At 38.3% G+C, this 15,433-nt stretch overlaps 1 protein-coding gene across 1 annotated transcript; it reads right to left on the bottom strand.

The window, feature by feature from the left end:
- Window positions 1–325: 325 nt before the first annotated feature.
- Window positions 326–1,177, bottom strand: LOC145064526 (2S seed storage protein-like). Its single transcript, XM_079011961.1, has one exon. It carries the CDS (start codon window positions 1,175–1,177, stop codon window positions 326–328), a length of 852 nt encoding a protein of 283 aa, XP_078868087.1.
- Window positions 1,178–15,433: the final 14,256 nt, after the last annotated feature.

The following is a 15,433-nucleotide window of genomic DNA, read 5'->3' as shown; positions in this document are numbered from 1 at the left end:
ATAAAATTAGTATGAAGTTAGTGTAATTAATCTTTTCTTAATCTCTGTTTTTTTTTTTTTTCTATGGAAAATAATTTTTAGACGAAACGAGTAATTAAGTTGGTTATGAATGTTCCTCTATCTTCATGGAATAAAAGACGCAGCCATCATTTTATTATATTATTCATAAAAAAGATGAAAGAGCGATTACATGAGATTTATAGATACTCATCTCTCCATGAGCCTACTTATTTTTGCAACTACTCCCATCTCAAAATTCAAAACCGTAAAACCTGATTAGAGATGCGAATGACATTTATTCCTGGATCATTAATTAATCTCCACCTTAGAACATGGTAGATGGGATTCGGCATTGCTGCACTTCTAGTTTGCATTGGTTGGGCAGACTTTGAACAATCTGCTGCAAGTCTTGGGTCTGAGGCTGTCCACCACGTCGGCTACGTTGTTGGCTCCCTTGTTGCTGCTGCCTCTGGGCTTGCCTGTACACCTCCTGCATGGCCTCGCACTGGCATTCTTCCTCCACGTTCTGAAGCTCATTGCAGCATTGTTCGAGACCTTGTGGCTGTTGACCTTGCCTGCTGACGCTCATCAGAAGGGTTGCATAGGAACCCATTTGTCGTTGGATGAAGTTTTGGCACTGGTTGAATTGTCGGCTTCGGATGTGCTCACACTGCTGTTGCGAGCCACGGCGGCTGTAGGTGGTGTCCTCGGTGATAGTGGTGAAGGTGGTGATTGAGATTTTTCCGACTTGGCATTGTCTAGTTTGGAGTTTGCATTGGTTAGGAAGGTTCTGAGCCTTCTGCATCATTTGTCTGATCTGCTTGGAACCGAAGCTTCCGCCTTGTTGTCCCTGTTGTTGTTGTTGCATCTTCTGGGCTTCCCGGAATGCTTCCTTCACAGCCTCACACTGGCACTGCTCGTCGACGAATTGGAGCTCTTGGCAGCACAACTGGAGGCCGCCCTGTTTCTGACTCCGGTCGTCTTCTTCATACAAACTCTGGCCCTGCGCGAGATACCTCTGGCACTGATTCAATCTTTGACCCTGGAGCTGTCGGCTGCACTGCTGCTTCGAGAATGTGCTTTCCTCCTCGATGGTGGTGGTGATGATGGTGCTGTGGGCGGAAGCAAAGGCTACAAGGGCTGTGAAAGCAAGTGCTAGTGCTATGAGCTTTGCCATTGTGGGATGGTTGTGAATCGATGGTTGTGGTGGTGGGTATTTATGGTACATGTGGCTGCACACGTGGAGAGCTGGTTGTAATAGGTGGCGAAGTTGAATACTGTCGAGCAACACGTACGAGTTTTCACATCTCAAATGTAACAAGTGGAAGTGCTTTTTTGAAAGGTTTTATACTAGGTACGTGTCTATTCTGTTAGATGGATTTGGAATAATATATAATTTATTTCATATTTCATATATATAATTAATTTTTAGTTAGCCACGTTCTCTCTTATTGGTACTATGAGAAGTAGTCTAATCAAAGCTAATGAGTTCGTTTGACGGTTTGAGTTAACTAACATAACATGGTTAGTTTAGCGTAATAATATTAGGTTTAGCATGTCTGCACCCGTTTGTAGTCTTAGATCATTAAGATCTATAAATATAAAAATGGTTGAACGAAATTTGATATATTGGGTTTAGATACAAATCAAACTAAGCCAAAAATTAACTTGGGTTTTTTATTTTATCTAAAAGATAAAAACTTATATTTTAGAATTCTTAAGAAATAAAACATTGTGAATTAAAAGAAACAAATAACTAATTTTTTAAATGTTCTTGAAAAAAAATAGAAAAAAATATGTTCTTTCTAGTTTTGATTTTTAGAGTTAATGGTCAAATGCTTCTTATCTAGCTACCTCTACTTACACTAGTACAAAACATATTTTTTTAGTGTGATGAGGTTTTTTTTTGGTGCAATCATTAAAACACTTTCGCATCAATAAATCAAGGGTAAATTACACAGATGGTCTCTGTGGTTTGGGGTAATCTGCGCGTTTGGTCTTTAACAACTTTTTTTAACTCGGAAGGTCCATATTACATCTTTTTGTTGCGTGTTTGGTCCATATCCAACCTAAAAAGACTATTTTGCCCTTAATGACTATTTTTATTTTGTTAATTCTTTTTTTTTATGTTGTTAATTCTTTTTATATTATTTTAGTTATTATTAAATAATTTAAATTAAATTATTAACATATTGCTGGAAAAATGACATATCCCAGCTTAATCCAGCTCCGGCCACGGGCACCAGCTTCGGTCATCATCCCCAACCATAGATCCAATACCACATAAATTACCCAAAACTCAATACACTAGCTTTACATATAAAAACAAGCTTGTAACTCAAATCCAAAACCAAAATAAAACCTAAAAATTATGATGAATCCTAGAACAAACCCAAAATTATGATGAATCCTAGAACAAACCCAGATTCTGGTGAACCCCACCCCCCCCCCCCCCCCCCCCCTTTTATCGGTAGCACAAGAACACCCTCTGATGCCTTCACCCCTTCACGCCGATTCTGGTGTTCTAGCTTTTACATTTGAAACCACATAAATCAAAATGTTTGAATCCCAATCACTGATGAATCATAGAAATTAATTGTTGTCTCGAAGACAAAGATCGAAGTTTGTGAAAATGAAGAAGATCGATGATGAGAAATCAATGTTTGAAACCCAAAAATACAGTCTAAAGACCGACAATATTAGTGATAAACTGAATCGATTTTTGTTCTATATGAGAGAAGGGGAAATTCAGTGAGTTCGAAATGAATAAAGGGAGTTGATGTTCACCGGAAGATCATGTCTGCAAATGAAGCTAGTTTGATGACATTGATTGACGGAGGTGGTGATGTAAGTACCATCAGTGAGATAAGAGATGAGGGGGTGAAAAAGAGTGGTTAGTTTTCGCCGTCGACATGCACCATCCCTGCTTTCACATCCCTCGATCTCCAAAAAAAAAAACCCCATTGATCTTCAGAAACCCTAGAACCCTTCTTCACTGTTGCCATAGTTTTTTCCTACGAACAAGAACAAAAAACGGAGGTGTAGAAACCCAAGTTCCCATCGCCAACTGCTATGGTTGTGCTTTCTACAAATTCCGACATACAAGAAGGAGAATTTGATGTGTGAAAACTCTAGATCCCTTACCAGGTTGTGTGTTCGTTTGAGAAGGATAGGAAAACGAGGGAGGTGGAGGGTAGGGTTTGATGGGAGGGGATGAGGAAGTGGACCCACATATTTAATTAATATTTTGTTTTTATTTAATTAATACTTTTTTAAATAACTAATAATTTAAAAAAGAGTAAAAGAAATCAGTAAGGGTAAATCAGTCTTTTTAGAACGGATAAAGACCAAACGTGCAACAAAAATATAAAGTAGGGACGGTCCGAGTTAAAAAAAAATTGTTAGGGATCAAACACGCAGATTACCCTAAACCATAGGGACCATCCGAGTAATTTACCCATAAATCAAGGAACCGCATTAACAAATGCATTTTTTGATGCTATTTACTTTAAACGCACTAATAAATGCATTTTCTGATGTTGTTTTCCAAAATCGCACTAATAAATGTATTTTTTGATGCGGTTTTTCAAAACCGCAGTAATAATAAATGTATTTTTTGATGTTGTTTTCTTAAAAAACACTAATTGATGCTACTTTTAAAAATTGCACTAATAAATGTATTTTTTGATGCCGTTTTCCAAGACTACGGAACCGGTCCGTCATGTGAACCGGTAAAAAACCGTGAATTTAATATATATATATATATATATATATATATATATATATATATATATATATATATATATATTTTGTATTTTTTGTATAATTAAAACTAATAATAATATAATGATGTCATCATCTGGTTTTTCTGATTTTTGAGACCAGTCCGACTGGTTGGACTGATTGAACCATCAAACTGGTAAAACGACCGATTCGATCTTCGTTCCAATTTTCAAAACTTTACTCATTCTTCGGAGATAGACAACTTTTATTTTTTTATATATAATTGTATCCACAGTTTTAAGAATAATTTAATATTTGGTACCATTAATTTACCAAAACTTTTATCCATAACCATATAGTTTTCTAGCACTAGGTGTGTTGCAGTATCACTAGATTCGATGTAATCTAGGCAGTGTTGTAAAAAATTAAGCATGTCAATTTATGATTCAACACGACAAAAGTACACAAAACGTAACAAAATTGGGACGAAATCGTTATCCGAATTCGTGTTCATGTCAACTGTAAAAAACACGACGTCATGTCGTGTCGTGTTCGTCTTTAAAATTCGATACGAAATTAACACGATTTAGCATGTGTTTATTGTGTTTTACGTGTTTCTTGTGTTATATATGATTAAATATGTAACATCCAAAATTTTCCAAGTAGTAATCTTTTAAATTCCTTTGTGCTTAAATTGAAATTAGGAAATAATTGTTAGATTAAGGTGTTTAAGCTCATAACTAAATTAGTATATTCATATAATTAATAACAAAGTTTTTTTGGGTTGCCCTCATAACCAAAATATGCTAGAAATGATATTAGAGAGAGAGGGGGAGAGAGAGAGAGAGAGGGAGATGATTTGTTTGTTAGGAATATTATGTTGCGTCATTGTGTGTATTTATTAGTCCTTTTATGTAAACGGGTTTGGGCTTGTCCACCCGTCATTTATTAGGGTTAGAGTATTTATGGTGCGTAATTGCATCGTGTTTCATAACTTTGGCAATTATTCTTGTAACCCTAATCACACCTCTACAGTAGCAATTCTTAATCGAGTTCTTCTGAGGTTGTGGAATATAATCATTCAACATACTTTGAATCATTGTTCTTGTTCTTATTTACAATCTGTTTTGAATTTAATCGATCTTTCAAGGATTAATATCCTAGCAATTGGTATCAAAGCATCAGACCGTGTAATCTATACACATCTTTTCTGTTTATAAGGTCATTAGGGTTTCCGTTGATACTGGATCTGATTTATCCGTCATCACTGTGTTCTTGACGATATTTAATGATTCTAATATTACCCTAAAACTACTTCAGCTTACACGTCTGATTCTTAACAGGTTTCAAAAGTTATTTCATCATGCAACACAACGATTCTCACATCAACTCCATTAGTCTTTCGAGAAGCATTGGATCAACCACTAGGATTCTAATTCTCTTCCCCAACGAATATGAAGTTTGGGCACTTCACTTCGATGATTACGTTCTTGGCCTAGAAGACAACGAATATCTGATATGGGAGGCCACTACTATTGGACCATTTGTTAATACTGGAAGCAAAAGAGTTATCAAAACTCAATCTGACTACAACAAACTTCTTCTGGATATTAAAGACGTTCCTCAAGACCAGAAGGAAAAACTGATCAGTAATGTTTAGGTAATGAGAATCATTCGATTCGCTTTGCCGGCCGACATTTTTTGTCTGGTTAGTTCATGTGATACAGCCAAAGCCATCTTGGATCGACTTAAAGAACTCTACTCAATAGATGCAGATCTTGAGCACTCAACACAAACACTATTGCTTTCAGAGTTTGGTGCATTTACACAAGAGAGATTGAGTCAAACTTTCAATTGTTACAATCATCTTTTAAGTAGGATGATGAAACATGATATGGGACGTGAAGTTGTTGAACAATAGGTCACGTTCATGAATGGGCTTAGATTGGAGTGGAAGGCAGTGGTGTCTACAGTCAAGGCACATAAGCAGTTCAAGAATTATTCTTTGGCAAAACTTGTTGGAGTCCTGAAGTCACATGAGAATGAAGTGACAAATGAAGCGAAAGTAGTGTTTGGTATGGGATATCTGGCTCTCATTGCGAAGGGCAAGAAAGTAGCAGAAGATGGTTTAGAATTTGATCTTTCTGATTGTGAGCTTACGAATGAAGAGTTTGCATTAATGGTGTCAAACTCAAGGCGATTTGCAAAGAAGAAGTTTCCTTCCAACAAGAACCGAAACTGGCAGGGAGGCTATAGCTCTAAGAAGGTGAAAGAGGAAAGTGCGAATGGCTCGCAAAAGGAAGAGGAAAAGAAGGAGAAGAAGCTGACGGGTGATTATGACTATGATTGTAACTACTGTCATGGCAAAAATCACTTGGCCAAAGAGTTTATGTTGCGAATATTGAATGAAAAGATGGAAGGAGAAGATGATGAAACCTTCCAACTCCGAAAGATTGAGGAGATAAAGAAGAAAAAGAACTCTGATAATTCTATGCCTGCTTTTATTATGCAGGAAAAAGAAGTTGCTGATGAAATTAGCAGGGTGGAAGTCTGCTCCACGGATTTAGAATATGAGTATGTTCGCAAGCCAACTCATGGGAGAAGTTTCGTTGCGAAAGAGGAGGATTCACACTCTGGAGGAAGATGTTTCATGGTGACTAGTGATGTGTCACAGATTCGAGGATATGCCACTGATAGTGGACACGGGGGTGATAGCTGTTTCGCTGCGAAACCAGTTTTTGAACACAACAAATGTGATCAAATGATCAACAAAGTACAATCTATTCTTGAATCACTCAATATTCTTGTGTCATGATACGAAACAGAACTAAATGAAATAAAATCCACATTTTCTAGTATCAATAACAGTTTAACACAAACTCGCTTGATAAATTCTAACCTAACCGATCAAATCAGTAGTGTTTCGTCAAAGAGTGATCAGAGACGCATATGGATAAAGAAGATTGAGTATGATTTAGCAAATTCTAAGGATGAGTTAATTTATTTTCAACGAGACAATTTAATGTTTTTGAAACAACGTAATATTTTTTGTTTAATTGCAAAAAGGCTTTATCATAACATTACACAATTGCATCTTGATTGTGAGATTGGTCAAAAAATCCATAAGATGGTTTTGCATTCCTTGAAATAAAGGAAGACGAAATTGATGCTGACTGTTATAAGTGCGAATCAATCATCTCATCTGACTTCAGAAGCTTATAGAATTGGACTGGAAAATGACAAAAAATGAATTAAATCTGATACTATGCAGAAGTTTGACTCATTGAGTAAAAATTTGAGTTCAGATAACAAAACTAATGTTGATAACACATCTGAATTTGACGATGGCAGTGATATGAGTGAAATATTTGTAGAGGATGAGGTTGACTGCTCAGAGTTTGTTAAAAACGAACCTTGTGTTGTGAAACTCCCAATTTCTAAAAAGTTCATTGAGTTTGCACGTCTTTCTGAAAATAATCCAAATGTTTTAAAACAAATTGTGACTATTTTTCCAAAAGTCCAACTGCCGCCAACCAGGTTTTCAAAATAAATGGGGTAAATAAGGATGAAAAAGTCGAATTAACGTCCATAGTTGACAAAGACAACGAAGATGGAAGTGATGAGCATTTTTGGTCAACTCTGATCGATAATGTTGACGAAACATTTTGTCTTTTAGAAAGGACCTCTTGGAGAGTAAAAGGAAGATATGTAGCAGAACCTTTAAACAAGGTCAATTCCAGCTACAAGAAAGGAAGTCCCAATGGAACTAAGAATGTTCCTAGTGACACATCTTCTGTGCAAAACGAAACTCCAGCAAGAAAGCCATGAGCGAAAGCTAACGTTCACAAATCTTCAGAACAGTTCGCATCGCAGAAACATCAAAGGAACGCCAGATACAACAAAAATCTCAAGGAAAGAAAACAGTTCTGGCAATCCAGAAAACCCAACTTTGTTCACATAGAGAAACCTCTCAATCAAAATGTGAAAGTGGTACCAAAAGAAAATCCAAAGAGCTTTTCACGAAATCATTTTCGTAGTCCACAGGATACTAAACAAAAAGTTTTTCAAAAACCCATTCTTTCAAAGCCAAAATGCCCTGTAGAGAATGAAAAACCTCACAACTTACAAACCAAAAATGCTTCGCATCCTCACAAGACATCGAAAGATGTTAAAGGAAAAGGAAAGATGGTTTTGGATCATATAGCTCCTGTCAAGAAGCCCAAAACTAACATAAAGAAAAGTGAAAAAGGGTTTCTAAAAAGACAAAACAAAAATCAGAATCCATCATCTTCAAAAGATGATAACTTAAAAGACAAAAGGATTAAGGTTTCTAAAATCACAAAGAAAGATAACACCACCTTAATAAAACGAACCTATATGGTTGATCTTTCAATTACTTTCTCTCTTGATGTAAAAGGCTCACGAGGACCCAAACAACTTTGGGTTCCGAGATCTGCTTAATTTTTGCAGGTTATTCATGACAAACAGTTTGACACTGAATGGTATATCGACAACGGTTGTCCACGTCACATGATAGGCTGGAAGGAAGAACTGCGAGAGTATAGGGAACTAAAGAATGGTGGAAGAGTGAAGTTTAGGAATAACTCACTTGGAGAGATAAAAGGTTATAGGATGATAACAAATGGCGACTTCTCAATTCGTAAAGTTGCTTATGTCGAGGTTTTGCAACACAATCTTATAAGTGTTTCACAGTTGGGCGTTGGTACATGATTAAAAGTCTCATTTGACGACGAAGGTTCTGAAATCATAGAAAAGAAAACCAAAAGAATCCTTCTAAAGTCTGAATGCAAAGGCGATATGTATCCGTTGAACTTAAATCTGATACGAGGGAAGCCAACCATTTTCCTTCTAACGAAAGCTCCTACAGACGATAGTTGGCTATGGCACAGAAGACTTTCGCATCTTAACTTCAAAGATATCAACAAGCTTGTCCTTGGTGATCATGTGTGAGGGATTCCTCTCCTAAAGTACGACAAGGATCATCTTTGTGCTGCATGCGAAATGGGAAAGAAAAGCATGAAAAGCCATCCAAAGATAGTGAATACGAAAGTCATTGAGCCACTCGAACTTTTGCACATCAATCTTTGTTGTCCGTCTGTTGCTAGGCTTGAATATGTTCGCATCTTTCTGGCTTACGCAACACTTAAGAATTTTAAAGTTTATCAAATGGACGTCAAATGTGCATTTTTAAATGGGGAGCTAGAGGAGACTATTTATGTGGAGCAACCTCTAGGGTTTATAAACAAGAAGTATCCCAACCATTTCTATATTCTGGATAAAGCAGTCTATGGTCTGAAACAAGCTCCAAGAGCTAGGTACGAAACTTTAACTCGTTTCTTGAAAATGTCTAAATTTAAACAAGGTTCTGTTGACCTAACCTTCTTTTGCAAGAAAGAGGGTGACCACTTAATGATTGTCCAAATATACGTTGATGACATTATCTTCGGATCAACTAACTCCAGCTTAACAGCTGAATTCCGAAAGCTAATGGAAACGAAATTTGAGATGAGCTCAATGGGTCCAATTAACTTTTTCCTTGGATTTATCAATCAGGAGGCATACACGAAGACCTTGCTTGCTAAGTTTGGAATGGTGGGAGACTCAAAAACGAAGGTTTCAATGACATTCAGAATGAAACTAACACCATCTTTGGAAAAACCAGCTGCTGATATGACCCTTTATTGTCAGATGATAGGTTCATTGACAAATAATAAACCATATATCTAGGTTTTAAGACTATATGATATTATCGTCTTGCGATCACCCTTTTATATCTTATTCCATAAGGTGATTCCAGCAAGCGCGGGTTTATTCCAATGCTCAAAAATAGTTCATAAGCACTCATGAACGTTGCAGCAACCCTTTGCTATGTTTAACACCATTTAGACAATCTACACACCAATTCATGACAATCTTCATTCATATCTACTCCCAACATATGAACGATTGTGGACCATTTGAACAATTCGATTATTCTTAATAAACTCAATTATTCTGGAAGTCAAAACATGCAAAGTGAAACAATAGCTAAACAATTAACATAAGATAGTAACATTACTCATAAATAAAACTCCTTTATTTATTCATCAAATGTTAATTACATTTATCTATTACACGTTTCTAATACCATCTAATCTATGCTAATATCATCCTTCAGCCCAATACTCCTAGCATGCTGTAAGTGCTTAACCCTACTCAGTCCCTTCGTAAGCGGATCTGCTGGGTTATCTTCTGATGATATCCTCTTTACTACGAGTTGTCCTTCTTCTACACGATGTCTTATGAAGTGATATTTTCTGTCGATATGTCTTGATCTACCATGATCCCTCGGTTCCTTGGTTAAGGCAACCGCACCTTCGTTATCACAGAAAATCTCCATGGGCTCCTTTATGGCAGGTACAACTCCAAGATCACCGATGAAGTTCTTTAGCCATATTGCCTCCTTCGACGCTTCGCTCGCTGCAATGTACTCTGATTCGCACGTTGAATCAGCTACGGTTTCCTGCTTGGAACTCTTCCATGGCACTGCTCCTCCATTTAGGGTAAAGACCCAGCCCGACTGCGAACGGTAGTTGTCCCTGTCGGTCTGAAAACTGGCGTCACTATACCCTCGCACTTTCAAGTCATTACTCCCTCCGAGGACTAAGAACCATTCCTTCGTCCTCCGAAGGTACTTAAGGATATTCTTCACCGCAATCCAATGTGCTTTGCCAGGATTCCCTTGATATCTGCTAACCATGCTCAAAGCGAAGGCTACATCAGGGCGAGTACAAGTCATAGCGTACATGATTGAGCCAACTGCAGAAGCGTATGGTACTCGGCTCATTTCTGCTATCTCAGCTTCGGTACTCGGACTTTGAGTCTTACTCAATTTGGCATTACTTTGTATCGGTAGTTCTCCCTTCTTTGAGTTTTCCATACTAAAACGTTTTAGTACCTTCTCTAAGTAAGTATTCTGACTAAGTCCAATTAGTCTCTTACTTCTTTCTCTCACTATCCTTATTCCCAAAATGTAAGAAGCCTCTCCGAGGTCCTTCATAGCGAAGCACTTCCCGAGCCAGGACTTAACCTCCTGCAGAGTCGGGATGTCGTTTCCTATGAGTAATATGTCATCGACATATAGAACAAGGAAGCTTACTATACTCCCACTGGCTTTGACATATACACAAGACTCGTCTTCGCTTCGTACAAATCCAAACTCTTTGACTTTCTCATCGAAGCAAAGATTCCATCTGCGAGACGCTTGCTTAAGTCCATAGATGGACTTCTCAAGCTTACACACTCTATTCGGACGCTTTGGATCCACAAACCCCTCGGGCTGAGCCATGTAAACATCCTCAGCCAACTTCCCGTTAAGGAAAGCGGTCTTGACATCCATTTGCCAAATCTCATAATCATGAAATGCGGCAATTGCTAGCATCACTCTAATAGATTTAATCTTCGCAACTGGTGAGAAGGTCTCATCATAGTCAACTCCAGGAGTTTGAGTAAAGCCCTTCGCAACCAATCGTGCTTTATATGTGTGCACGTTTCCATCCACGTCGGTCTTCTTCTTGAAGATCCATTTGCACCCAACGGTCTTACGTCCGGGCACGTAATCAACCAAATTCCAAACTTGGTTATCATACATGGATTGGATCTCGCTATCCATCGCCTCTTTCCATTTCGCAGACTCCGGGCCTGCCATGGCTTCCTTATAGCTATTAGGTTCATCAAGATTTATTAGTGTACCATCACTAATATACGTGTCCCCTTCGGTAGTAATATGAAAACCATAAAACTGGGGTAGAACTCTAACTCTATCGGAATGTCTAAGAGGTAAGGATTCGTCAATCGGTTCAACTGGAGTTTCCTCCTCGGGTTGAGTGCCAGCGGTAGAGGTTCCATCATCTATTGACTCTTGAATCTCTTCAAGTTCGATTTGCCTCCCACTGTCTCCTTGGCTTATGAGTTCTCGCTCTCGGAAAACTCCTCTCCTCGCAACGAAGACTACATTGTCCTTCGGTCTATAGAAGAGATATCCAAAGGATGTCTGCGGGTAGCCGATGAAAATACATCGCTCACTTCGAGGTTCAAGCTTGTCGTGAGTATCTTGTCTTACGAAAGCCTCGCAACCCCAAACCTTGATATGTGCCAACGAGGGAGCTTTCCCTGTCCACATCTCGTGAGGTGTTTTGGCAACCTTCTTGGTAGGGACTCGGTTAAGGATATGGGCGGCAGTCTCTAAGGCATACCCCCAAAAAGAGATAGGTAGTGAAGCACGACTCATCATAGAGCGAACCATATCCAATAAGGTTCGATTATGCCTTTCTGCCACACCATTCAACTGCGGTGTCCTAGGAGGCGTCAATTGCGAAACTATTCCACACTCCTTGAGATAATCGTGGAATTCAAGACTTAGGTACTCTCCTCCTCGATCGGATCAAAGCATCTTGATTTTCCTGCCCAATTGATTCTCCACTTCATTCTTGAACTCTTTGAACTTTTCAAAAGTTTCTGACTTTTGCTTGATTAAGTAGATATACCCATATCTACTATAGTCATCGGTAAAAGTCACATAGAAGCGGTTCCCATCCTTCGTGGTTGATCTAAATGGTCCACATACATCGGTATGTATTAGGTCCAATAGACCCTCGCCCCTTTCACATGTACTCGTGAAGGGTGATTTAGTCATCTTTCCAAGTAAACAAGACTCGCATGTGTCATCTTCCCTAAGGTCGAATGACTCCAACACTCCATCCTTTTGGAGTTTGGCTATGCGTTTCTTGTTGACATGTCCAAGACGACAATGCCACAAGGATGCTTTATCCATACTAGTGGAAGAATCAATATTCAAAACATCATTTCCTAAGTTATCAACAATCATAACAGTTTCATATATTCCATTACATGGTATAGCTTCAAAGTAAAAGACACCATTTAGATAAACTAAAATAGAACCATTCTCATTATTAAAAGAAAATCTAAATCCTTGTCTATATAAACCATGAAATGAAATGATGTTTCTAGCCATTTCTGGCGAATAGCAACAATTGTTCAAATCTAAAACCAAACTATTCCTAAGCACTAAAGAATACACTCCAATCTTGGTCACAGGCGACGATCTTCTATTCCCCATGATTAGATTTATCCTTCCTTGCTCCACATCCCTACTTCTTCTTAGTCCCTGCACATTAGAACAAATGTGATAACCACAACCGGTATCAAGAACCCAAGAAATAGCATGATTAGAATCGTTAGATTTGATTGTGTATATACCTGCGAAAGATGGCTTGATCTTTCCTTCTTTGATTGCTTGCAGGTAATCTGGGCAGCTTCTCTTCCAATGTCCTATCATGTGGCAGTGGTGGCACTCTGCCTCCTTCGGGTTAGGACAGGGCTTAGCGGGATCAACTTTGGTCCCACTAGAAGAGGCACCATCTCGGGCTTTCACCTTGCGATAGTTCTTCGATGAAGCTTTCCTCTTCTTTCCCTTTCCTTGACCAATAGCCAAGACAGGAGCAGCGGGCGGATTGGGAGTGGGTGCGACAGACTTGTCCTTGAAGTTGCTCTCAGCAACCCTCAAGAGACCTTGGAGCTTGCTTAGGGTGACCTCTTCTTTGTTCATGTGGTAGGTCATCCTGAACTGGTTGTACATCGGAGGCAAAGAGTGAAGCACCATGTCGATCGCCAAGTCTTCTCCGAAGTCAACATTTAACTTGCGAAGGCGGTCGACATACCTTTGCATCTTTTGCAAGTGCACGGTAAGAGATTCTCCATGACCCATCTTTGCGGAAATCATGTTAGTGAAAATCTCATACCGCTCTTGTCTCGCGTTTTGGTGGTACCTCTCCAATAAGTCTTGGTGCATCTCGTACGGGTACATGTCCTCGTAGAACTTTTGGAATTCGGAGTTCATGGTAGCAATCATGATGCAATGTACCTTCGTTGCATCTCGCTCATGAGTTTCAAAGGCGGTGATTTCAGCTGGAGTAGCGATTTCGGTGTTGATTTTCTCAAGCTTCTCATCAAGGACATACTCCTTGTCCTTATAGCGAGCAATCGTGCGAATGTATCTTATCCATTCGCTAAAGTTCGTTCCATCGAAGGTGACCTTTTGGCAAAGGCTCATCAACGTGAAAGAACTAGCAGCAGCGTTGTTTGCGTTCGACATCTATAATTAGAAAAGGACAAAGATAGATTAGAATAAGAATCCCTAATTATCACCCAATGAGAAAATTAGGGCTAGGATCCAACAATAACATTTACATATTAGAAAAGGGATGCCGTAATCTAACATGCAAATAAATTGAAGGTAAGTGAATGACGATTCACTAATTCTCCATCACAAAAACCTAAACTATTAGTCCTAAGTGTTTTTGAGAATTCCTAGGTTCGGATGAGATTCATTGAAACTATTCAATGGCATGTTTAAATCTCGATATGCCCCTCTTGTTTGTGACTGGGATGCCGAGGATCACAAAGCGGGTGTGAATTACCATGCAAATTCACATGGTGCCTTCATTGTAACGATCACCTATTCGATGTGCCGATAAACCACACACGCTCCATCGAACTATGATAAACAATGAATCACCCTTTGCCACCTTCTCTTAGAACCAATTAGTGTGCCGGTAAACCACACACGCTCCACTAACGTCTTAGCAAGGTGCAAAGTGTAATTTCATGGGATTGCATCAATTCACTTTTCCTAAAGTAACTAAGATTGGGAAATTTTAAAATATGTGTAGTTACTTTATATTTCTTATTATACTTTTAATGAGAGGATGAGGTTGCCCTATCCTACCCGTTCGGCTAACGACCCTCCACCAATCAAGCAAGCGGTGGGTGTGAGTGTACACCCATTAAGCGCCATTTTATAGGCCGCAACCTTATACCCACCTTATAGATCGGCTTCGTGAATGAGGCCTACTAACGGTAAGACTAGCATTAAGTTATACATATATATATTATACTAGTAATATCATATTAGTATATGGTTGTATTTTAAATCTTTTAAAATCTAGGGTTTGAAATTTAAGTTGTCTAAATTAAAACTTTTAATCACAAATATAAATTTCAAAACTTGAGGGCAAGTTTTAAACATTTAAAACATGGAGGATCAAATAACAAATAATTCCAATTAACAATTAATATCCTAATTATCTATATTTGATTTATTCAAGATTTCTTTTAAGATAATTACCAAAATAATCAAAATAATTAATTAATTATCATATAAGGAAATTAAATATTTTATTATATGATAAATATCTTTAATTAGATCAAGATTGCAGTTATATTTATCAGAAAAACGAATTAACATTGATCTAATTAGTTTATGGAAAGTTTAGATAAGATAATTACAAAGAAATCCCGAATCTGGCCATTCCTGACGCCTGGACTCGCCGAGTGCACAAGGGGACTCGCCGAGTCAGGCCTACTCGCCGAGTCCACCTTGGAACTCGCCGAGTCAGTGACTCAGAAACCTAAAAATCGAATTTTGCAGGTTTGTTTCAGTTAATCAAGCAACAATTTAAAGAAAACCAAGCTAGGCTTTGATACCACTGATGGGTTTTAGCCATAAGAACTTTCCTATGTGCGCATGCAAAACCCTAATGCTCGGATCTAGGCTTTCTAATAAACATGCTTTGAATCCAAGTCTTCTAATGACTAACTAGGTTAAATAACAACATTGAAACAGATCTAG

Source organism: Lactuca serriola, chromosome 7 (assembly GCF_051521515.1).
Source record: "Lactuca serriola cultivar US96UC23 chromosome 7, Lser_US96UC23_V15, whole genome shotgun sequence".
Classification (NCBI taxonomy): domain Eukaryota; kingdom Viridiplantae; phylum Streptophyta; class Magnoliopsida; order Asterales; family Asteraceae; genus Lactuca; species Lactuca serriola.
This window is presented reverse-complemented; position numbering and strand designations above follow the sequence as displayed.

What these genes read in the sequence shown, in the direction of transcription:
- LOC145064526 (XM_079011961.1), bottom strand. Translation starts at nt 1,177, where the DNA reads ATGGCAAAGCTCATAGCACTAGCACTTGCTTTCACAGCCCTTGTAGCC.